Source organism: Peromyscus maniculatus, chromosome 8, assembly GCF_049852395.1.
Source record: "Peromyscus maniculatus bairdii isolate BWxNUB_F1_BW_parent chromosome 8, HU_Pman_BW_mat_3.1, whole genome shotgun sequence".
Lineage (NCBI taxonomy): Eukaryota > Metazoa > Chordata > Mammalia > Rodentia > Cricetidae > Peromyscus > Peromyscus maniculatus.
The window spans coordinates 74,484,059-74,509,004 of NC_134859.1; the positions used below are offsets into that span (position 1 = coordinate 74,484,059).

Below are 24,946 nucleotides of genomic sequence, written 5' to 3' on the forward strand. Positions count from 1 at the left end.
GAACTGTTTAAGACACTCAGAACAGCAGCCACTTTCGTGAGGGACCAAGAACAGCTGCCCTGAAAACGATGAGGATAAACACTCGTACTTAATCAGAATCCTGAAAACAAGCCAGCTGTTAAAATATGGCATCTACCCAGAAGGCCACAGTCTTTCAGGTGTTAAGGACAGATAAAAGTGGGTCTAAGGTAGCAGTTTCATCACACAGAGGGGCTGAGGTTACTACCTCCACTCAGCGGGGACATGGGTGTATTTCCTCAAGCCAGCGAGGTACTGTTCTCTCCCTGAGCCCTTGTTCCCAGAGAAGATCCGAAGCTGCACATCCCACCACCCAGGGTTCAACATCAGATTATCCTCGCTCTCTGTCCCCACAGCCAAGGCCTGGCCTCGCTACAGTCTCCACTCCACGGGGAACAGAGACCCGACCAAGAACAGAGACAACCCGCCAGCGCTCTCCTCATCGAAAGAACCAGTCGGTCCAGACAGCATCTTCCTGTCTCTCAGGAGTTCATCGGAACGTCAGTCCAGTGAGGGAAGAAGCCACACGGAGAAGTGAGACCAAGCCAGGCCGTGAGGTTGCCTGCCATTCCACTCTGGCTTCTGATGCCAAGTACCGTCACTTGAGTTTTATAAGTGAGAAAGAGGAGGACCCACCCTCCAAGGTCCAGAACCCCCAGGGGGTTAGAATGCCCCGTAGAGTTGTAGCTTACCCAAAGGATGAAGCCATACAAACAGAGTCCGGCCGAAGGACTGCTATCGAGGTCAAATCAAACCAAAGAAATGTCACCCGCGTCACCAGCAACCATCAGTCCGTCCTTAAAAAGACCGCTCCCCAAGAGCCAGAGATTGGCCCTCCCTGCTCAATCCTTTCAGAGCCTAAGCAAAAGAACATGAAAGGGCCACCAGCCCTCAAACTTTCTGTCCTTAGAGATTCAGATGGGGTACCCCGAGTTCCTTCACGTTCAGATCGTTCAGTCTGTATTGAGACCAAGCCCCCCTCAAAGGTTTTAATACCAGAAATGGAGCCCACTGTGAGGTCTGCATCCCGAGACCGTGAGGCTGGACGCAAGGTGACCATCTCCTCAGGAAAACAGTCAATACCGGCACCTCACCACGTGACAACTCGAACAGTATCTGAAGGACACTATAAATCTCCCCTGTATTCAGAGCTTTCCCCAAAGCCCTCCATGCATGCAGAACTGGAGTTGACCCCTCGGCCTTTGCCTCCAAGGTCCTTACCTAGGTACGGGCCTGGTTGCTCATGGTGGGCCTTACTGAATCCTAAAGTGGAAATGCCCCCAAACCAGCCATCAGTACTTGATTTTGAACCTACGTCCCCTCCTCCCCTAGACCCTTTAGAATCCTTTTTTGAAATGGACTCAAACCCTTTCTGTGAGGACCTGATGTTCCAGAGAGAAAAAGTAAGCCTCCCACCATCACCGAAGGAGTCTTTACACCGAGGAGCGCTGACAGACGTACCCAAGACCCCGAAGTGCACCAGCAAACAGTCCACTCAAGGGTTCAATGCTTTCTTCCTGGGTATGTGAAGAAGCAGACTGCCCAGTGCGGCCCACAGTTAGTGAAGTAGGACATTGGGACGGGGCAGGAAAGTGCCCCCTCTTCATGCTGGGCCCCAAGGCTGCCTGCCTTCTCGTGTCTTTGAGCTCAGTGCTCCATGCCTTGGCTGCCAGCTTCTCTGACCTCCCAGCTAGCGGCACCAATGCAAATGGTTAAAGCTGGAGGCCGCAGGCGATGCTGCTGGACTCTTCCACGGCAGGTAGAGAGTGGACTGCAGGGTCAGAAGTGGGTGCCTCAGAGCGGAAATACGGCAGCAGGGTGAGGGCTGGCAGGGCTGTTAAAAAGAGTAGAGCCTCGAGTTAACAGCCTGCTTCCAGAGGAGAGCAGGTAGGGCACACGTGGGCTGGGTAAGTGCACAGGGAGGGTGGGCAGACGGGAGGGGGACAGTGCGGGGAGGAGAGCCTCTGAATAGGGCCGAAGGCTCAGAAGACTTTCTGGTGGAGACCTGGAGACTTCAGTAACGGAGGGAGGGGTGGGTGACATTCCGCAGCCAGGAAAAAGCAAGTTTCTGTTACTTTCAGATGTTTCTGAGGAAATGTACAACCGGATCCTCTGGTGGCTGAAAGGTCTGTGTTCCCCCTTCTTGTCGGGGGCCTTGTGCGAGGCTGGGGGTGGTGAGAAGGCAGGTGAAGGGTGGCCTCCACGCCTGGTTTGTACTGCTGGGGATTCTAATGAGAACTCACTTCTGGGAAGGAGAACAACGTAAGCCCCGTGGTCCTTAATCTCATCTATAATATGTTGGGGGGGGTGTTGTTTTTTGAGACAAGATCTTGTTATGTAGCCCTGGCTGGCCTTGACCTTGCTGTGTAGACCAGGATGGCCTTGAACTCATAGAGATCTGACTGCCTCCAAACTGCCGGGCTAAAGGCATTGGCCACACCCAGCTTCTACCACGCCTTTTAAGTTTTAATTTATTTGATGTGTATGGGGTGTTTTGCCTGCATGTAGCTTTGTGCCCATGAAGGCCAGAAGAGGGCATCAGATCCCCTGGAACTGGAGTTACAGACAGTTGTGAGCTGCCATGTGGGTGCTGGAAATTGAATCTGGTTCCTCTGCAAGAGCAGCCAGTGCTCTTAACATCCAAGCCGTCTCTGTAGCCCCTGTCATGAGTTTTAAAGAAAACAAACTACCTGCTTTGAAGTCTTGCCCATTGCTGACTCCGCAGTGGCGCTGGTCAAGGCTTCAGAACTCTCTTCACTCCTCACCTCCACTTGTTGCCCTGGGAGGATCTCCGAGCCTGCTCACCCCTCCCCTCCCCATGCCAGTAGGTCTTGCATTCCCCTCTGGAATCATTAGTATCCTCTCAGTTCTTTTTGTTCCTCTTTATGCTTGGCCACTGGTGGCATCGGAATGTGAGGGTCAGACCTTGAAGATCTCTTGGTAGCAGAGAGTTCTTACTGTAAGAAGTATGGCATGATAAGCTTCTATCTTATTCATGGGACACAGGCCAGGGCTCTGGATGACGTTACTGGGGAGGTGAGAGTCCTGTGAATGCACTCTAAAAAAAAAAAAAACAGTGTGAGCTACCTTATACATAAAGCCCTTTTCATGGTGCCCAGCATCAGGAACATTCAGTAATCGTAGCCACTGTTATTTGGGACATTTGGGGCCCTCAGAAGTTACTTGGGTTGGGTTATAGCCATATCAACTAGACATCTTTAGTAACACTCTCTTTTTCTCCTCATGTTGATACTTTCTGAATTCCATTTGCTGCCCCCCGCCCCGGAAATGGCTGGCTTCTACTTCTTGGTTATGACAGATGAGGAGGTAAGCATCCCTCTGGGAGGTAACTTCCAGTCCAGTGCCCCACCCCTTTATTTAATTCCTACTCCTGCCCTCTGATGGGAGGGGGTGTGGAAGGAGACAGAGCTGCAGCTTGTGGTTGGGTAGGCTGTTCACTGCACAGAAGGGCACTGTGTTGCACCCAGGGAGACTTGTACAGAAGTGGCACACCAGCTAGAGTTGCAGCTTTGAAGAGAAAGAACAGAGCTCTTTTGCCCGGTGCTCGGTGGGAAACTGGGCAGCTATGGGCTGGGTCATTCCCCATCTGGCTCTTCCCTCTCCTGCCTAAGGCACTTCAGAAAGGGGTCGCCTTTCTGGGTTACACACTATTCGAGTCCTCGAGTTGGAGAAGCATGAAGTGGGCTCTGTTCTTGGCAGCCCTGTGTCCTAAATTGGGCAGTGTCCTGATTTTCCAGGGCATTTCCAGGGCATTGCCTGTTCCCTTAAGTGTGTGTGCCCTTCTTGGGCCAGGTTTGAGAAGGTGGCGTAAGATCTTCCTGCTTCCATTCATTCTTTGACCACATTTGTCTCTTACCCAAAGCCTGGCGAAGGCTTCTGGTGGGTCCCATCCGTGGCTGACTGGCCCAGGGTGAACAGCTGACTTCCGATGGAGGAGGAGTGGATCAGCAAGAGCTCAGATAGCAAGACAGCTGAAAGGGGAGGTGTCCAGGAATGCAGCTGCCACCCCCTCTGCTATGAGTTCTTATCCAGCCTCAGGCCTGAGCTCAGCTGTAAGTGGAGCAGCCACTTTGAGAGACTATCTCCAAACAAAGCATAAGTCCCTCTTTCCTCTGTTTTCCTCCAGCCCCACACCCTTCTTCGTTCCATGGACAGTTTTTAATCAGACGTGTGACACTCTACTAGGCACTAATACACACACACACACACACACACACACACACACACACACCAGTCTAGGCACTAATAAACACACATACACACACACACACACACACACACCAGTCTAGGCACTAATACACACACATACACACACACACACACCAGTCTAGGCACTAATACACACACATACACACACACATATACATACACACACACACACACACACACACACACACACACACACCAGTTCTGACTACACAAATAGGAGATAAGACATGGACAGGAAAAAATAATAATATGCACTAGTCTGTGCCCAAATACCCAGACAACAGGCTGACTGAACGCTCTTGGAGGGGCTTAGGAGATGGGGAGTGAGGAGGAGGGTAAGTAGAGGGTGGTTACACCCTTCTTTCCGAAGCCCCGGGGAGATACGGTAATACAAATTTATACCTTTGGGAAGGGGACCGTCTTCTGTGGTTCAAGATTTGATGTCTGTGACTGAGCAGGCTCCTCCCCAGCCTCCCCAGCCTCCCCCCCTTTTTCTGTGCATCTTGTTTTAGTTTAGGAAGTCAAAAGCCTTGGCAGCAGAATGACTTCTTCCCAAAATAGCTCTTATCCTGTCTGGATAATTACAGCTCTTCAGCCCTGTTCAGCAGCAAAGCTGCTTCCCCAGAAGCTGGGAAGACAAGGCTCCCAGGCAGCTGGGCTGCTGGTCCTCTCCGGCTCTCTGGAAGTAGGGTTTGGATAGAGTTGGGCAAAGGAGTCTCCATGAAAAGCCAGCTTCCCCAGCCTGTCCTTTCAGGCTACCTATCCCCAGGCAGGCCCAGGATGGGGACTTTATGGTCCTGGGATGCAAGGACTTTGGTTTCTCTGATTTGGGAATGCTTGACCATAGAGACTGTTCCAGATTCCATTCCCAGCAGGAATTCTCCAGTGGCTTGACCCCAGGGGCTGGCTCATGAAAGACATTATTTGTTACTAACTTCATAAACTCCTCTGGGTCCACAGCTACAGACCATGCCAGATTCAGCCCATGTCTCTGTCTGTCAGTCTCCTTTTGTCTAAGGAGTGGGGTTGAGAGATGCATCTCATCCTTGGGTTGGGGTAATAGGGGATGGAGTCTCCTCAGAGAAGACTGTGCTAGACTGAAGGGAGCATTTCTAATGTGTGTGTGTTAGCAGAATCTCAACAAGTAGGTCCCACCAGGCCTTCAGTGGGTCAGGTAGACTGCATTCTCCTCTGGCCTGTAGAGTTCCTGAAAACAATGCAGTTCTTTTTTTCTTTTTTCTTTTCTTTTCTTTTTTTTTTTTTTTTTTTGGCTTTTTGAGACAGAGTTTCTCTGTGTAGTTTTGTGCCTTTCCTGGAACTCACTTTGTAGACCAGGCTGGCCTTGAACTCACAAAGATCCGCCTGGCTCTGCCTCCCAAGTACTGGGATTAAAGGCGTGAGCCACCACTGTCCGGCAACAATGCAGTTCTTAATACAAGGGGCAGCAATACCTCTGATGGACAGGACTACTCCAGCCCCAAGATCACATGTCTGTAGGATACCCAACCTGGATGTGACTTCCTCGGCTATCAGAGGACAAGGTGGTTTCCTCCTTGCTCTATCTATCAATTATGCAAGAAACCAACTCTGGAAATTAGGACAAGAACCAGAGGAGGCCGTTTCAGTGGTACTCAAGGCAGACTGGAAATGTCTTCAGGGTAACACATCATTTGATCCCTGAAGGCCAGGGTGGTCAGACTCCTGTTGACTTCTGAACCCTGGGAACATTCTGCTCTAAGGCATTTTGTTTACAGAGGAAAGCCCCAAGTCTCTTAGGAACTCAGGAGTGTCTACATTCATGAAGGTGGTAACAGAATCCTAGAATGTAAACTATCTGAGAGAAATCCTGGGAACTCACTTTCCCACGTTCCCCATCCCTCCTGCTGTGTGCAGACACTAGTGTTGAAAGCACCAGCCATGGAGGTGAAAATGAGGCAGGACACCTCAGAAGGCTTTTCACAGCAGCTTGACCCCCTACTACACAGCTGCTTACCCTCTCAATGCCACCTTGTTCATTTTCAGCTACCATGGGCAGCCAGTTCTGGAACAGAATGAACAGCTGGTGACTTCTGGCCATGACTTGCTATTTGGGGACAGGTTTGGTTGACCAATTCATAAGGGTTTATATTCCTCAAAGTCCTGCTTTCCACGAACCCTCCTTAGTCCCGGACAAACCAAGACTCATGGAGTGCTCTACCTCAGCACTAACCTCTGGAGATAAGGAGTTGAGGGATGATTTCCCAGCTTCCCCTGAGACCCAGGCAGGCTTATTCTTAAGCCTGTTGTAGTGAGGGCAGGAAAATGTAATTCCTCCTTGGCTTTGATGGTGGAACTGAAGCTCACCTTCGTAGTTTTTGTTGTCAAAATCATCTCACAAGGACACATACATTTTGGACTTCCTAATATGATTTTCTTTTTTGTTTACTTAATTTATATGTATGGGTATTTTGCCTGGCTGTATATCCGTGTACCACATCGTGCCTCTTAACCCTAGACCAGAAAAGGGCACCAGATTCCCCCGTAACTGGAGCTACATATGGTTGTAAACCACCACGTGGGTGCCAGGAATCAGAACCTGGGTCCTCTGGAAGAGCAGCCAGTGCTCTTAAGCATTGAGGTAAATCTCCAGACCTTCTCTCCACTCCCATCCGTGGACCTTGAAGAGCTAATTGCTTTCCTGACTGGACTCCACTGCCAGCTCTTTCTGTTAGAATATTTTAGTGATGTCTGAGACGGTGATGTTAGGAAGGGAAAGACAGTGGGCTTAGGTGCATTAGGAGCATTGGCTTCAGGGGACAGGGTACTATTGAGTGAGGAAGAACACTCTCTAACCCAGAAGCCACCCTGACAGCTGTTCGGCCAGAAGGGCGCTGTCACAAACAGCAGGAATGGCCGTGTCCCTCACCCCGGCTCAGCTGCCTTTGGTTCAGCTGCTGTGAGGAGAGGAACAGGACAGCTGTTCCTCAGGGGCTGGACAAAGGCTTGGAGGGGGGAACAGAATGTGAGTAATGCCTTTCAGTTCCTGAGAGGAGCCCAGCGCCCAGCCTGGACCTGGAGAGGCTGCATCTCTTCCTTGGTACACCCACAGTAGTCAAAGCCAGCTGAGTCCAGAGAGGATCTGTCCTGGCTTTTCTTGGAATTTGGGTTGCTTGGGTTGGTCTAAGACCAAGACCTGGAAAGCTGACCCCACGGGTGGCTGCGGCATATCCCAAAGTCACTTTGAGGCATTTCTCCGGTATTCTCCGCTCCCATCTCTCTATACTCATTACACATGGACACTCCTAATCCTTTGGAGGGAAAACATTTGAAATAGCCACAGTTGGCAACAGCTGGTTGGGTGTTGATAATGCCCTCATTTGCAGATGTAATAGCTACTATTCATTTTAGTGATTCTACCATATCACGTTACTAAATATTTATAGCAAACTATGGAGTAGACTTTTTTCTCTACTTCACAGATGAAGAAACTGAGGGTCTGGGTTTTTTTTTTTTTTTTTTTTTTTTTTGTCAAAGCTGAGAACACTAAGGAATATCCCATTCTGGGATTCTACTGTGCAGTACACATATTCTTCTGTGACTGCATCTTCCTCGAAATATTTCAGAAACGCCAAGAACTGTGAAGGGGGGGATGGTGTTCCTGAGGGCAACATTCATGTCTTTGCATGTGAGTTATGAGGCTGAGAGGTAGCCTGTGCTTGAGAGCAGACAGAATGAAGGACAAGTGATGGGTCAATGAAGTACAGAGCCTCAAGGCTTGTCTGTGCACTAAAATCAGAATGGAAAACTAATTAGTGCATCATTTCAGTCGGTCCATATTGATTGGCCGGCTCCCGGGGGTGGGGCCCCAGTTACCATCACATCCCCTGTTCCCTGCCCTGGATAGAAGTCAGCAGAGGTTGAAACAGAAGACACACTCCAGCCCTTCAGGGGCTTTTGCTTAATTTGGGAGAGAACCCTGTACAGGCAGGTCACTTGAAAGGGCGTGGCCATCCAAGGACAAACAGGGTCTAATGAGATGAGTCAGCAAATCCTCCAGCACTGAAGCCTTTAGGAAAAGCCCGGGTGGGGGGAATACCTTCTCTCAGTATGACAAAAACGTTGGTAAATCAGTTCCTAAAGACTGCAGGGCAGTAGAGTCAGTGACCTGGGCACGTGGGAGGTCTTTAAAGAGACTGGGAAGACAGAAGAAGCCTCATGGAAGAGTCAGATTCTTCAGCGAGCAATGGCATCCATCAGGAGGCATGCAAGGCCCTTCCCTCCTGGAACTCCTGTGGCTCAGAGAGGGCGTTGGACCTTCTTCCTTTATGGAAATGGTTGGCTTCTAGCACCTTGCTAGCCTCAGAACTGCTCTGTCTGGAGCCAGATAACAGGTGCCAGGAAACAAAATGATCCCCAACCTTGCCACCCACACCTCAGGCCTGTTCCAGGAACATGAGGCAGTGGCTGGGGGTGGGGGTGGGGTGGGCTTAAGGGAGTTTTGTCTCCTGCCTCTGTGCAGACTTACTGAGGTTTCCTCAAAAGATACATCCCGACTCTTTCACCAGAGCTCTTCACTGTATGATCAGTAAGTCAGTCCTTTGTGGTAGAAGGGAGACACAATTAGTTCCTGGACCATTTATGGGAAATGGCTGCTGAGAGGCAACAGTGGCCTTTGCCTATCGCACAGATCTGAAATGCTGACTTCCTGTGGTAATCATTTTTTATCCTGGACTTGAGTTTAGGTCCTGGTGTGGCCCCCACACAACCTCCTTACTAAGCTGCTGGGCCGTTTACAACCTTCATCCGTGGACAGATAGACAGACACAGTAGAGGACACCACCAGGTTTTCTGTAGGGGACTCGACTGGGGAGTAGCCTAAAGCTGTGATTGCTGCTTTGAGTTTCTCAGGGAGTGGTGTGGTCCGCTGTGCCGAGCTGCGTGTCTGCCCCCAGATGTTTGGCTCCCCATGCTAGCGGTACAAGGAAATTGTACTCGAGTCAAGGGCATCGATGCTGCTTACCGGGCTGGATGTTGACTTTCAAGGGAGACTCAGAGTCCTGTGAGCTGTGTGGTGTTAAGGCAAGGTTGGCCAAGCCATCTGACAGCTGGAGGTGGGAAGAGTGCTCTTAGTCATCATCAGTGCTTTATGCAAGGGCGGCTGGATGTGGGCTATGCCGCCGACCACCTATGGATCCTGCCCCAATCAATACAGAGAAAAAGCTAGAAATGGTGCGGAAGATCAAGGGACGTGTGCTGAGGCCAAGCTCTCACAGAGAGAGCCCTTTGAACACTACATACAGGGTTAGCCTACAGGCTAACCTGCGGAAGTGGAATGGCTTAGCCTTTCTTCAGCTGCTAATTCACCCAGCATGTTAAAGTACCGTACTTAGGAAGGGACTGCGCGCCATCAAGACTGATGCTTCTCGGCTCGGATCTGAGTTTTATAGTCCAAGGCTTCTTTCTCTTGGGCCCTTTCTCAAGGCAAGCTGGCACCACCATGCCTCAAGACATTTAGGGCCCTGCAGCCTAAGCAGCGGGCACTAGGAAAGAAGCTGTGGGCGCTGAGCCCCAGCTGAAGATAAGCTGGCTGAGCTAGCTGCCTCTTGAGATATTTCTGGGTCCAGACTTAGAGTGGGTTAGGGCTCCAGTCTGGTGGATCTGATGATAAAGGAAAACAAGACTTTGTGGTTAGACCTGCCACTGCCTCCTCTTTTTAAATGTGTTTATGTGCATGTATGTACATACACACGTGCACAATGGGAAGCCAGGCCAAAGTTTGCGTTGGACGTTGTTCCTCAGGACAGCCACCCACCCTGCTTGTTTGTTGTTTGTTTTCCAGACAGGATGTCTCACTGGGACCTGGGGCTAACCAGTTGTGCTAGGCTGGCTGTGCAGTGAGCTCCAGAGATCTGCCTGTCTTTACCTCCTTCCAGTTAGGATCACAGTATGCCGCCACACCCAGCTTTTTATCTGGATTCTGGAGATCAAACTCAGGCCTTCAGGCATGCACTGCAAACTCTTTATAGACGGAGCTATACCATCTCCCCAGGCCAGGGTCTGATTGCTTGCTTTCTTTCTTTCTTTCTTTCTTTCTTTCTTTCTTTCTTTCTTTCTTTCTTTCTTTCTTTTTTTTTTTTTATACAGATTTTTTTCCCCCACTCCCACCCACATGACCAGAAAGACTGACATGTGTGTATCTTACAGGTGTGTGCTAGTGGCCTGGGGCTGTGTTACAGCAGCATCAGATGTTACAGCAGCAGCAGCTGCTGCATCTGTAGACTTCCAACAGCACTGAAGTCTCCCTTTTATGTTTTTGTTTTTCTGGGTGCAGCTTGAGATCTCCTGTATACACACAGGCCTTTGTCGGGAACCTGTTTATATCCTCAGAGGGCCCCACCTTGTGCCTTCCTCAGTCTTCATGGCTAAACTTCTGCTTTGTTCTTGTAGTCTTCCAAGACAGTGGCTCTCAACCTGTAGATCGTGACCCCTTTGAAGTCGCATATCATATATTTACATTAGGACTCATAATAGTGGCAAAATTGCAGTTATAAAGTGCCGGATTTTTGGTTTTGTTTTGTTTTGCAAGACAGGGTTTCTCTGTGTACCCTGGCTGTCCTGGAACTCACTCTGTAGACCATACTGGCCTTGAACCTCAAACTCAGAGATTCGACTGCCTCTGCTTCCTGTGTGCTGGGATTAAAGGCATGCACCATCACCTCCAGGTGCCAACGAAACAGTTTTATGGTTGGGGGGTCACCACAACATGGGGATCTGTATTGAAGGGTCGCAGCATTGGGGAAGTTGAGAACCACTGCTCTAAGGCCTACAGCACAGCACACTCTCCTTCCACACTGCATCCGCTTTGAGAAGGTCAGAAGGAACAGTCAGAAACTTAGAAACCATCTAGTTTTACCCCCTTATGTTTTGGGGATGGAAACTGAGGTCTTGAGAGGTGGAGTTGCCTAGTCTCTTAGCTAGAAAGGCTTCTCAGCCTGCTGGCACTTGTACTGCGAGAGAGCTATGGCTGGGGAGCTCAGCTTTGTCTGAAGCATATTCGGAAAGGGGCCAGTCAATCAACCTGCCCTTGGGGAAGGGCTTTAGGGGTCAGGGAGGGAAATGCTTCTGGAAACTTCCATAGGAGCTTGGCCAGTTCAGACCTTACTTAACTCAGGAAATCCCTTCCCAACTCTCCGTTCCCAAGCATCTCCCTTCGGCTAGCTGCTGCTCTGACCCTCCTGACCTTCTAATGCTCCTAAAGCTGCTGGGGCGTTCATCCTGCTGCATTTCGCCGGCTTGTCCGGAGGAATGGCCTGCTTCACTGGGTTATGCTTGGCTGGCCTTTCTAGAGGCCCTCCACACTCTGCTTTGCTCTAGGCAAGGCCCCCCCTTCCCTCAGATGATCCCTGGATAATGTATGCAGGAATCCTCTTTAATCTTTAATCTGGGGTCTTGAACAAAATGAGCCTGCGGCTAACCTCTGTCTTTTTCACAGCTTGAGTGGAGGTGGAGGATGTCTGACATTTACCTCATAGGAGGTGTAGTGTGGGTATGAGCAGTGAGTAACTTGGATGTTCCTTGTAGAATCTCCAGGGGTAACTAAATGCTTTCTCTCCAACTCTTGCCTTTAACTCGCTCTCCCTGTGCAAAGGCAGCGTCTTCCAGTGATGCCAGGTGGGTTGGGTTTATTCCTCTGTGGGGATTGACTAGAATTCCTAAGGTGCAACACTGCCTGGAGAGACCATTCTAGAAAAAAGAAAAAAAAAAAACAAAACAGTTGCCTTGTGCAGTCCTGGGCTTCAGGAGGAGCTCAACGCAGGCACCCACCGCGGCTGCAGAGGTGCAGGCCCCGCCCCGGACCCGACTAGCCCCGCCCCACCCCGCCACCAGAGGACCGCACTCTGCTAGGCTAGTGGGGGCCCGCGGTGCAACGAGGTCGGCGCGCAGCTCCCACCGCGGGTTGCTGGGGCGCTGTCCAGGCGGAGCCGGCCCGGCACGGGCTGCAACCATGGTAAGGAGAGCGGGCAGCCGGAAACACAGGGCCTGCCACTCCCGGGCGGCTCCGAGGGGACGCACGGCGCTGCAGCCCTGGCTGGGCAGGGCGGGAGGTACTGTCCCTGGCTCCGGGTTCAGACCAGGCACTGCTGGCGCCGGGCGCCGCGTCGTCGCTCTCAAGTTATTCCTTCTGAGCGGGGCTGCTTTGAATCGGCCGCGACCCCCAGGGTGCTGCCCAAGGTCTTGGAAGGAATAGGTCAGTTCTGTGGGAGGTGCCTGCTGGTCGCCTCTGGTGCTAGAGAGGACGGCGCTGACGAGGATGGTAGGGGGACTCCTTGTCGGAGTCAGCTGTGTTACCTGGATGACCCTTCCTCGTTCACCTACCCCTGGTGCAGAGACCCGCACCAACTTCCTTCGGAAAACACAGAGGAAATCCATAAACACTGCCAGCCTCACTAAGAGGGATGGTGACATACAGGATCCGCATCCCCTGGACCTTTCTCAGAGAGGAAGAAGAAAGCCCAGTCCACTCTCGTGCAGGGGCGCGATCAGCTCTATCCCTTTGCCTCCCAGACCAGAACCTTGGGAAACATTCCTCCTGCTGCATCTACCCCCTCCCTGCAACTAGGTCCCTCTGCAGTGTGTGGGGGGGTGGGGGTGGGGACTCATTCCTGCCACCTGCCTGTGAGAAAAGAAGCTGTAACCCCGGATAAAAGTTTTCACCCTGAGCTCTGAGGATACCAGCTCTTCTGCTGTTGTTACCAGATCCTGCCAGAAACACAGTGTATGGGTGTCAGGGCTTCCAGACCACACACCATCCTCTTTCCAGACTTTGCCTTCTGCCTGGGGAGGCACAAGCTGTTTACAGCAGGAGGGGATTGGTGATCAGCCCACAGGGCAGGATGTTGACTGTGAGCAGCTGCCAAAAGGGAACTCGGGGCCCTGTGGATCAGAAGCTCCCAGGTCTAGAAAGGCCAACCTTTTGGGCTCTTGTCTCTCAAGCTGTGTCTAGGCAGAGGCCCAAGTTTGGGCCAGGAAGTATTAGTGATCCTATGACCTACTCCAAAGGGGTTCCTGGGAGAGGCCAAGTAGTGCTTGTCCTCGTCCTAGCCCCCCACCTTCTTCCCACATGGGAGATGGACAGACTGATTGTTCCAAGACAGAAGCAGCGTGGGGAGGCACTGAGTATCCCCAGTGCTAAACCCAGCAGGAACCAGGGGGCCTTTATCTGCCACACACTGAGTTCAGTTCAGCTGAGGTCTTTGGGCTTTCCGCTTGGCTGAGGCCACCCTGCTCTTTCCTAACTAAAGATACCCAAACACTACCCAGATGTCCAGTTTCAGGCCTCTGCCCTCACAACCAGCCCAGTGCTTGGCCTGACTGGTTCATGTCAGGCCACACTTCTCTGTGTTGTGTCCTGCCAATGGAGGTCAGTATCCTAGTGTCTTTGGAAATCAGTGGGGAGACCTCCAGCTGAAGAGCTCCAGGAAGTTTAATTTCCACAAGAAAAAAATGATGACAGGACAGATTTAATGACTATTTGGTGCCTTGAGATGCACCTCGTCTTCAACTTGGCTTGAGGTATTGGTTACCTGGGAGTCCTTTCATCCCCCAGCTGTCCTGGGGGCAAGGCCAGGTCACTAAAGCACTAAACTAAGGCACTATTCAGGCTTACGAAGGGTATTTCTGCCCCAACCAGAAACGCCAGCCTCCTGACTCCTAGTGGAATGCTCCATCTGTACTTCCCTGCTAAGACCCCTGATGTCTCTCCTATCTAAGTGGGAGCTCTGAAGCCTCTGGGATGCCAGCCTCCTTTCATTTGAACCCATGTTCCACAGAGACCAAGTATCCTAGAGATTCTGTGGAATAGGTGAGGAAGTAGGTGAGGTCTTCATGAGTCCAGAGGCCATGTTATCTGTGGATGGCTGGAGTCCATGGAGCAAAGACTCCTTTGCGGCTGGGTTCCCTGCGGGGAAATCTGGTGGCAGTTTTCTGGACAGTGGGACAGCGGCTTCTGGTAGGGGAAAACACGGGGACACTTGGGAAGAAGTGTGGGGCCATTCCCATGGAAGCTATCCTCGGGATCATTGGGCTTCCCCATTCTTTTGTACGGCTTCAAGCTAAGGTCAAAGAGGTGAAGGGATTGGAATCTCTGGGGAGAGGTTCCTTGGGTGGCTATCCCCATGTACTGACGGGCCAGGTCACCTTAGGGATACCTCCTAGTCCTCAGGCGGGCTCCCGTGTCCTTAGGGGTTAACAGGCTGAGGCTGAGTGGATCAAGGCTGTGCTGCAGACTTGTTGGGAGGTTGGTGCTGTGCCCACCAGGATAGGAAGCCGGCAGGCATCATGGGACAGCCAATCAGAGGAGGAGGAGGGGGCTGCAGAGGGACCCAGTGATCCTGCTGCAGCGGAGCTGTCCTCTGAGGGTGGGAGCCTAGGGAAGGGGAGGGGAAGAGGGGGTGGACATTCCACAGGCTTTGTTGGCCCCTGCCAGAGGCAGAGTAGGGGCCAAAGAAAAAGGGGGAAGGAACAAGCCAGGAAGCCAGATGACAGGCAGCATCAAGACAAGGCTGTTTCTGTGTGAGGACCTTTGCCTGGAGCTAAGACTAGACCTAGAGCTTGCTGGCTGGGGTCTGAAGTGTGAGGCATGGACCAGTCACTGGGATGGCAAGGGAATTCTGTCCCCGAGGAGGGGACTGAAGCTGGGGTAAGATGGTGCCTGGGGAGATGGGTAGACCTAACTGGTCTTCCGCTTGGCCTTGACCGGCCTAGGAACTCAAGAGTTGGAAAGTAGTGTGGTCCCTGGCAAAGCCGGGGGAGGTGGATAGACAGATGGGCAAAGGACCTAGCGCCTTCAACTCCTCGTCTGGAGCCCTTTGGCCTCTCCCAAGCCGACCGATGTACAGTCAGGTCCGTCGGGGACGATGGTGGTGCCGGGATCCTGGTAGCTCTGCCGGAAGACTGTGGGCTTGGGATTTCCACCAGTGCTTCCCTGTCTTCCGTCCTTGTGTCCTTCTGTTCTGTGCCCCGGAGAGAATGCGGTCCTTTCTCAAATGCTTAGCAAGCCCCCCCCCCCAGCCCTCCCCCCCCCCCAGATCAACTTCTGGGTCACTGAGGGGTAGTGCAGGGAGATTTTCTGGAATTCCCCAGACTCGTTAGCTGCCAAACAAGACCTGCTCCATCCTTTCTCTGCGCAGCGTAATTAATTTGGCCAGGCTGGGACACTCTGGAGAGTGAAGGGGGCAACAATTAATCATTATGCTCGACCAACAAGCATAAACTGGGTTGTTTGGTTACCCCGGTGGACCTCAGATGTAATGGGTGAGAGAAGCCTGTATAGCCAGACTTGCCTCAGCATAGCCTCTTGAGGGCACGAAGGCCCACATGCTAGATCCTGTTTCCTCTCTGGTGTCCAAGCAAACCCTGAAGACTGGTGATCAGCAGGTGTAGGGACCTGAGTCATACCAGACATTTCCCCTGGCCTCCCTTTCTCTCTCTCTTCCAGCATAAACCTGGCATTGTGCGTGTCTGTCCCTTTCACTTCTGACCTTCGTAAAATGGGGCTATGCAGGAAGGTTGTGGCCATCTTATCTCTCCTGCTCTGAGACTTCCCAGTGGTCCAGGGTAGCCCCACTGGCTTGGCCAATCCGCAGAGGGTGACTCAGCCTCTGCAGCTGGCCCTTGTCCATTGTCCAGGGGTGGCACGTGGATGTTGTGAGACAGAGATGAGCCCAGCACTGCCAGGCACCCCACAAAGAATGCTGACCCCAAAAGGAGAGGGGAATCTCTTGGGAAGCTCATAGCTATGGGGGACCGAGGGCAAGAGTCGGGGAAACAGCTCATCTTCCATGGTGATGTGGAACAGGCTTCCGCAGCATCCCACATCTGTGGTCCATCGACGAGGCCGTAACCTTCCTGTACTGCTGAATTCAGGGGAAATGGGCCAGGAGGCAACTAAGGGGCCCTCCCCTAGACGTGGCTCCCAGTTTACGGTACATTTTCAGAGCAGGAGGTCTAGCCATACTTGAGCTCCCCCAAAGCTTTTCAGAGTTTTCTTTACCCTTTATCACCGGGCTGCCCTTCACGTGTGTGTGTGTGTGTGTGTGTGTGTGTGTGTGTGTGTGTGTGTGTGTGTGTGTGTGTCACGGTTACTCTTTGATTCTAGGGTTTAGGGCCAAATTTGGGCGTGGTTCAGAATTTAGAGTAAGAGTAGGGTCAGGGAGCCCAAATCTTGGGCAGCAAACCTGGAAAACAAGGCCCTGTAGTAGAACATGCACGTTCCCCCCCCCCTCCCAGATCCCTGACCAGCAGTGACAGACACTGAACCCGCTGCCTGCCGGCTCTGTACTCAGCTCTGTACTTGCCTCTCCCCGCCCTGCCTTCTGCCCCTGCCCTTTCCTGATGCTACACTCCTCTTGAGTGACAGACACACTCAGGTGTTAGACCTCTGCTCCTCTCCCTCTTATTCAGTCGGATTTCTTTGCCTTTGGGGCAGCCGCTGGCCCCAGGCTGGCGCAGACCTCCAGAACTGGCAGCCTGGGTGATAACCTGCTGGGAGAACAGGGCTTTGCAGGGCTGGACTCTGAGGCCCTTTCCAGACTCCTGGCTTGGGGAGGCCAGTGAGCAGGTGTGTGTGGGGTAGGCGTGAGTGCTTCCTCTGGCTCTGCTGCTGTTCCTTTCCCTTCTAACCACAGGCCTTTCCTTCTTTCCTCTTCACCTTCTGTCTTTTGCCTCAATTTCCCGCCCTGCTCCCTCCTGTCACTCCCACCTACCCTACCCCCACCCCCAGATCAAGCGTTTCCTGGAGGACAGCAGTGATGATGCCGAACTGAGCAAGTTCGTGAAGGATTTCCCAGGAAGCGAGCCTTACCACCCACCGGAGGCCAAGACCAGGGTGCCCAGGCCCCAAATCTCGGAGCCAAGGCCCCAGACCCCAGACCTCTGTGATGATGACCTGGAGTTTAGAGCCACCTTGTGGCCCCAGCCCTCTGAGAGTCAGCAGTACTTCTGTGCCCCGGCCCCTCCCAGCCCTTCCTCCAGGCCCCGCAGCCCATGGGGCAAGCTTGATCCTTATGATTCTTCTGAGGTAGAGACTGCAGCCCTGCCTACGCCATTCAGTGGGTGGGTGCAGAAAGGCCCACGGGAGGGCACAAAGAGAGCCTGGGGTAGGCGTGTGGGTATGCGCACCTGCATCAGATGAGTCCGCAGGCCCTTTTCGCAGATCATTCTGTGGATCAGCCCCAGCTCTAAGGTTTCTGCCTTGAAGGCATTGGAAACTCAAGTCACCGCAGGGACTGATGACCTGGCCGGTGTGGCCTCAGACGGAAGCTCAAAGGATAGGGCAAAGACCCAGAAGAGATGAGGAAGGCTGGAGATGGGAGCTGCTTCTAACCCTGTGCATCATGTCTTCCTGTCCCCCAGGATGACAAGGAGTATGTGGGCTTTGCAACCCTCCCCAATCAAGTCCACAGGAAGTCTGTGAAGAAAGGCTTTGACTTTACCCTCATGGTGGCAGGTAGGAAGGGGCAGGCTGGGCTGGGCAAGCCTGGGCAAGGGGCATCTCAGGCGGAACTGATGTGGCTGTCTGAAGAGCGCATGGGGGAGAAGAGGGATAAGCGGCAAATGGCTGTGCCCTTTTTGTACTCAGGCAAAGCATGGCCAAAGTGTGCAGGTTTGGGGGCAGAGGAGGTGGGAGTGATGCCCTTAACAGTCTTCTAGTATTTCCCCTTCCCTTGCTACCTTGGGTGGTCTCTTGACTTCGCGCAACCAAGATGGCCGTACAGGCCCCCTCCCAGTTCTGAAACACCGTGCTTTGGTTGATCCAGCTCCTCTTGACAAGACAACAGTTTGCCCCAGATCTTGATCAGGTGGACCTTCCCTTTTGACTCGGTGCCTCTGGCTTCTCTCCCCTCAGGAGAATCAGGCCTGGGTAAATCCACTCTTGTCAACAGCCTCTTCCTCACTGACCTGTACAGGGATCGGAAACTCCTCGGGGCCGAAGGTAAGGAAAGGAGAAAGAAGCTGAACTCTCACGGGTGCTGCAGAGGGGGCCCCCTCGGCCATGCTGGAGGCCCTGGCTTCCGAGACAGATGCACTGCTTCTTTCCATAGACGTGTCTGGCCTGGCAGTTCACCAGCCAGCTCCCTAAACATTTGGGCGCTGTGCTGGGCATGGTGGCGCACACCTTTAATCACAGCGCTCAGCAGGCAGAGGCAGGCGGATCACTGAGTTTGAGGCCAGCCTGGGCTACAGAGAGAGTTCTAGGCCAGCCAAGGCTACCCTGTCTCGTGGCTGGTGGTGGGGGGTGGGATTTGGTCGATGAAGCAAGGCAGGGACCAGAATCCTGATCTTTGAATGAGTTTCTGACCCCTAAAGGATTCCAGGAATCCAAGAAAAAAGCCTGGAGCAGAGAAGAGGCTGGGGCCAGAGCCAACGGCCACCGGCATTTCCTGTGTTGGGAAATGTGTTTTTTGCTGGTTCCCAGGGAACAGGCGCCTGGGGGTGGAAAGGGAGGGTCTGGACAGCAAAGCTAGCTGGGGTGGGCAGGTGGTTTGGGCTGGGCAGGACCATGCCCTTGCCCTTGCCTCAGTTTCCCTCTTCTCCAGAGCGGATCATGCAGACGGTGGAAATCACTAAGCACGCGGTGGATATAGAGGAGAAGGGGGTGCGGCTCCGACTGACCATCGTGGACACGCCAGGTTTTGGGGATGCAGTCAACAACACAGAGTGGTATGTCTGACCAAGGACAGCCCCAGCTGTTCCTGTCCCACCCACTTACCACATGCATCTACACAGGTCCCACACAGTCCCACACACAGTTATGTTTGCTAGGAGGAAGAGGTCTGTGACCTTACTGGACTGCCGTCTCTTCTGTAAGTGAGAGAGAAAGGATTGGAATGCATGGTCTTATTTATTTTTGAGACAGATGACAGACTTACTATGTAGACTAGGCTGGCCATGACCTCAGAGACCTGCTTCCCAAGTGCTGAGTTTAATTTTTTTTTTTTTTTTTTTGGACAGCGTTTCTTGTTCTATGGCCTGGGACTCACTATGTAACTCAAGCTAGTCTTGAACTCAGTGCTTCTCTTGCATTAGCCTCTCAAGTGTTGGGACTGCAAGTATGTACAAGTATGCCCCACTGTGCTCAGCCCCAAAGAGATGGTTTTTACTGTTCTTCCCAGTTCTGACCTGTAGTTCTATGATGTTTGTGAGGACACAACATGAAAAGTCTGAAAAGAGCAAACACCTGTGAAAACACATAGAAACACCATCAATCCCTCCCTTCTTTCCCTTCCACAGCAGTTATTTTAGACGCCGCAAACAAACCTTGTTTAAGGGAAATGAAGGGAGATGTGAAGGAAAGAAAAGCAGAAGAGCAGAGGGAAGGCCGGGTGGCATGGCTGTGCACCAGTGTAACCTCAGAACTCGGGAGCCGGAGGCAGGGCCAGGTCAAGGCCAGTCTCAACCGTGCAGCCAGCCTGTGCAATGGGAGACTGTCTCAACAACAACAACAATAACAACCTGAAAGAGTTAGGGGGAGGGGTGGAAAGAAGAAGAAGAAGAAAAAGGCGGCGGCACTCCAGACATCCTTTGGGCCACCTAACAAAAGAAAGGTGTTTTTGACACACGCGTTGCACTCACACCGTTAGCTCTTGTTTTTTCATAACTAGAGGAATGCTTAGGTCATGATCACACATATGAGACAGGTGCAGGTGATGGACCAAAAGGCAGGAGAAAGGGCAGTGCCTTTGATGAAGAAATTAGGCAGACAAACGAATGGAAACACATGAACTATGAACCAAAGGCTGAGGGGCCCCCAGCTGGATCAGGCCCTCTGAATAGGTGAGACAGTTGATTGGCTTGATCTGTTTGGGAGGCAACTAGGCAGTGGGACCGAGTCCTGTGCTCATTGCATGAGTTGGCTGTTTGAAACCTGGAGCTTATGCAGGGACGCTTGGCTCAGTCTGGGAGGAGGGGACTGGACCTGCCTGATCTGAGTCTACCAGGTTGATCGCAGTCCTCGGGGGAGGATTTGCCCTGGAGGAGGTGGGAATGGGGGGTAGGCTGGAGGTAAGGGGAGGGGGTGGGAGGGGGGAGAATAGGGGAACCTGTGGCTGATATGTAGAACTGAATGGTATTGTAAAATAAAATAAAAGGAAAAAGAAAAGAAAAGAAAAGAAATTAGGCAGATAGTCCCAAGAGCACAAATCCTGCAGACATTTAGCACTGCATGATCTTGAGCAAATTGGTTGCATTCTCTCTCCTAATGGAAAAGACCAAAACCAACAACAACAACAAAAACACCGGCCATTTCTACATCATCTGTTTGATCTGAAAATAGCCCAGAATTATGCCTATGCATTTTAGCAATAGTAACTGCAGGGCTAGCAACAAGATTTGTGGGTCTCCTTGTTCATAATTATAAGAATTTCAATATGGTAAGAACAACACCAGACCAAATATGGCCTTTCTGATTGCAGATTCCTGTGTGACTGCACAGGCTATATACCCATGATGCTTACCCTAGATAACTGTCTCACAGACTAATCAGACCCTCACAGACATTTCTAAGCCCTCATCGTCTGCTTTATTGTTACAACATGTGGCTATCCTCACAGATAACTGGTTCATCGTCAACTTTTGTCTAAGCCTTGAGCAGATGGCCATCTTTCACATTCTTGCTACAGTGCTGTGCTAGTTAGTGGTACATGGTCTTGTGGTTCCCACCAGTGTTTCTGACAGGCTGAGGAGATGCTATGTTGGCATCTCCTTTCCTACTCTAGCAGTACATCTCAGCAGACAGCTCGTCCTGAAATTCTAATCCCAACTAGTGTAGCAGGTACCACTTCCAATCAATTTACCTGCTTTTACTTTTAATAAATAATTTCAATTTCATTAAGAATCCCCCCCCCCCTTTTTTTGAGACAGGGTTTCTCTGTGTAGCTTTGCGCCTTTCCTGGAACTTGCTTTGGAGACCAGGCTGGCCTTGAACTCACAGAGATCCGCCTGGCTCTGCCTCCCGAGTGCTGGGATTAAAGGCGTGCGCCACCACTGCTCAGCTAAGAATTCCCTTTCAATAATAATAATTTGCAGATAATTCTACTTCCCTGTTTATCGTGTACCTGCATAGATACTAATTTAATTAACCAGCAGAATAAACAGAGCATAAACATACAAGGGAGATTTTTTGTTTGTTTTTTTTTGTTGTTGTTTTTACAGACAAGGTTTCTCTGTGTAACAGTACTGGCTGTCTTAAATCTCACTCTGTAGACCAGGCTGGCCTCAAACTCACAGAGACCTACCGGCTTCTGCCTCCCAAGTGCTGGGATTAAAGGCGTGCGCCATCACCTGGCCCAAGGTGGACATTTTAAGGATGCAGAACAAACACGAACGATCCTCATCCCTGGGGTGCATACAGCCTGGTGGTAGTGGGGGAGCAGAGGGAGAGCCATTTTGTAATCAGCTGGATCCATCAGATAACAAATGAGTGGGTCAGGCCATGTGTAGTTGATGACACCGGGCTAGAAGTCGCAACGCCAGGGACTCAAGTGGTAGAGGATGTAGCAGCCAAATAATCTGGAGCAAGTGTCTCCCGGGATCCAGATTTAACTCCTTCGTGTATAAAATGAGAGTGCTGAGCTCAAAGTGCTGCTCTCCTGGCTTTGAGGAGTAAACTAGGTAATGGAAGAACAGAAGACCTGAAGAATGAAGTTCTCAGAACACACGCTCACATGGGGAGGGCACACTGTTTAACCATGGGGACAGAGTCTGAGAAACGCATCATTCCGTGATTTCATCTTTGTATGGACATCAGAGCGTCTGCTACCACAAGCCCAGATGATAGATACACCCAGATGTTATAGATCAGTTACCGGACATGGCCTCTCCGGGGCAGGAGACTAAGCAGAAGACAGGTGAGGTTGCGCTTTCCAGCACAGCAACTGTTTTACATCAACACCTCTTACAGGTAGAAAACATGTCCCAAAGCATAGTGCATGAAGTGACAGCCACTTGTCATCACTCACCGATGCAGATGAGTTTGTGTGCTGTGCTCATTTTTATAAACTTACTGTCAGTGTGCAGGGTGTGTGTTTGTGCCCTGGGACTGAACACAAGTCACTGAGCTAGTGTGGCACGCATTCTTACCATCTGAGCTCTCTTCATCAGCTCTCTGTGTGCTCTAGTTTTATATGCCTCAGAGCACGTGTAACACATAGGTGATGATGTTATGGTGGCAATGCTTTTTTTAGTTCAGTTATCATCTTGTGGGACTAATGAAATACATGGATTCAAAGTGGATTCAACATTGCTTCGTGGCGGTTGACTGTGTGGTGATATACGTATGGCTGTGGAGAGGAGAGGAGAGCAGTGGACGCTGCTGTGGTTAAAGAAACATTCCTGGAAGAACTGGGTCTTGGATAAGGACGAAAGGGTTTGGAGAGGCAAAGGCTCCGGGGCCAGACCGTGACCTTGACTTAGGCTTCCCCTGGTTTCTAACTGGTCCTCACCTGCTGCCACTTTGCTATTCTTCCTTCTTTGCCTGCTTACCCTTCCGCCCCCTTCCCTCATCTAACTAGTGTTGATTGAACTGCCTGTGTACCCAGCCTAACTTTCTATCCAGATGTGAGACGCTCCCATCCTACCCAGGTAGTTCCCTGAAAGAGAAGTAAAGCCAGCCAGAGGAAAACAGGGCTCACGCCAGAGCTCACCAGGCAGCCCCCCCTCCCACAGTTGCTCTGTTCCTCTGTCCTTGCCCCAGCTGGAAGCCTGTGGCTGAGTACATCGACCAGCAGTTCGAGCAGTACTTCCGGGACGAGAGCGGCCTGAACCGGAAGAACATCCAAGACAACCGGGTGCACTGCTGCTTGTATTTCATCTCGCCCTTCGGCCACGGGTATGCTCTGAGCCTGCGGCTCCTGCCACCACCGGGTTCTCCTAAGGGAGCAGGCCAAGAGCACCACAGGCAGGGCTGCCACCAGCAGGTGGTCACAGGTTCCTGTTCCCCAGGCTCCGGCCACTGGATGTTGAATTCATGAAGGCCCTGCATCAGCGGGTCAACATTGTGCCTATCTTGGCTAAGGCAGATACACTGACGCCTCCCGAAGTGGACCGAAAGAAATGCAAAGTGAGGGGAACTGGTGGAGGGAGGGAGTCAGGCGGGCTGCTAGAAAAGGTGGGGTGCCCAGAACTGTGGACCCCTCGTCTGTTTGCCAGATCCGGGAGGAGATTGAGCACTTTGGAATCAAGATCTATCAGTTCCCAGATTGTGATTCTGATGAGGATGAGGACTTCAAATTACAGGACCAAGCCCTAAAGGTGGGGCCATCCTAGGGCACCTCTTTCCCATCTTGGGGAGTAGAATTGTATATAAGGACAGACTGTTGGGGTGGAAGAGGACCCTGTCTTCTTAGAGTGCAGCAGAAGGTACGAGTGGAAAGGACAGGTGAGACCAAGGATGCTGACGGCAACCCTAACTCCTTTTAGGAAAGCATCCCATTCGCGGTGATTGGCAGCAACACTGTGGTAGAAGCCAGAGGGCGGAGAGTTCGGGGCAGGCTCTACCCTTGGGGCATCGTGGAAGGTAAAGCTCCTAGCTGGTGACCAGAGAGTCCTTGCCCTTCGGGGCTCTTCTTTACCTATGACCCTGGCTGACGCCTGGCCTTGCCATGCAGTGGAAAACCCGGGTCACTGTGACTTTGTGAAGCTGAGGACAATGCTGGTGCGAACCCACATGCAGGACCTGAAGGACGTGACCCGAGAGACACACTATGAGAACTACAGGGCACAGTGCATCCAGAGCATGACCCGCCTGGTAGTGAAGGAACGGAACCGCAAGTATGACCAGAAGCCAGGACGAGCTGGCCAGGGGAACCCCAAGTCCTCCCCTTAGGACTCCGCAGGCCCCAGGCTTCACTCAAGTTGGTGCTGGGGTCCCCCCAACCTCACTACCCTTTCCCCCTCCCTTCAGCAAACTGACAAGAGAGAGTGGTACTGACTTCCCTATCCCCGCTGTCCCACCAGGGACAGATCCAGAAACTGAGAAGCTAATCCGAGAGAAAGACGAAGAGGTGAGAGCCGTATGCTGTGGCTGGCCGCCTGGGATGTCCTGTATGATAATTCTCAGTGTCTCTTGGCTTGGGACTGGAAAGAGCCCTGGCTCTGGTACACGTGTGGGCTGTTGATTGGCTCTGCCATTTCATCATGTCTGAGGGCTACCAAGGCCTCAGACTTGAGGGATTAGAATCTGGGGACACTCCTCCAATACAGTAAGACTCTCCCTGCCAAACACCTTGTTCTGACATGTGTGCCTATTTCAGCTTCGGCGGATGCAGGAGATGCTACACAAAATCCAAAGACAGATGAAGGAGACTCACTAACTGGCTTTTGGACCTGAATATTTAAATCTCTTCTTCCTGCCCACGCCAGCCCTCCCTGCACCAGCTCTGCTCAGGCCCCTGCAGCTACTACCGCTTCGCCTTATATCCCTGCCGACTTCTCAGAGACTCAGAGGAAATAAACTTTAATCTATATGTGGCTTTGAGTGTCTCTGTGTCTTTGCCATCTCCTGGAAACAAAGCTCCTGAGACAGTTTGGAAGGCCGATACTGGTTCCTGGCTTTTAGTAGGAAACGGAAAGAGGGGAAGAGTTTCCCCTTCCCTTAGAGAGTTCACTCTGCTTACATTCTATTCTGACTCCATTATCTGGGCCCCAAGCCTCCATGTTTCCC

At 51.9% G+C, this 24,946-nt stretch overlaps 1 protein-coding gene across 11 annotated transcripts; it reads left to right on the forward strand.

The window, feature by feature from the left end:
• Septin4 (septin 4) lies at window positions 1–24,753 on the forward strand. 11 transcript variants are annotated; one of them, XM_042282564.2, is made up of 14 exons: window positions 1–1,539; window positions 2,100–2,144; window positions 3,338–3,345; window positions 17,009–17,305; window positions 17,641–17,734; window positions 18,134–18,220; window positions 18,825–18,948; window positions 22,979–23,113; window positions 23,227–23,344; window positions 23,434–23,535; window positions 23,704–23,800; window positions 23,892–24,054; window positions 24,188–24,287; window positions 24,537–24,753. In XM_042282564.2, the coding sequence occupies exons 1-14, from the start codon at window positions 126–128 to the stop codon at window positions 24,594–24,596; spliced, it is 2,844 nt and encodes a 947-aa protein (XP_042138498.1). In that variant the 5' UTR covers window positions 1–125; the 3' UTR covers window positions 24,597–24,753. The 11 variants fall into 11 exon arrangements, with proteins under 11 accessions (XP_042138498.1, XP_042138504.1, XP_076433754.1 ...); XM_042282570.2 differs by lacking the exons at window positions 1–1,539; window positions 2,100–2,144; window positions 3,338–3,345 and adding an exon at window positions 3,902–4,091; XM_076577639.1 differs by lacking the exons at window positions 1–1,539; window positions 2,100–2,144; window positions 3,338–3,345 and adding an exon at window positions 3,902–4,091 and having other exon boundaries at window positions 24,241–24,287.
• Window positions 24,754–24,946: the final 193 nt, after the last annotated feature.

Coding starts and splice junctions, on each gene's coding strand:
- Septin4 (XM_042282564.2), top strand. CDS start 126: ATGGCATCTACCCAGAAGGCCACAGTCTTTCAGGTGTTAAGGACAGAT. Junction 23,801..23,891: donor CCCTTGGGGCATCGTGGAAG/GTAAAGCTCCTA, acceptor CTTGCCATGCAG/TGGAAAACCCGGGTCACTGT. Junction 24,288..24,536: donor TCCGAGAGAAAGACGAAGAG/GTGAGAGCCGTA, acceptor TGCCTATTTCAG/CTTCGGCGGATGCAGGAGAT.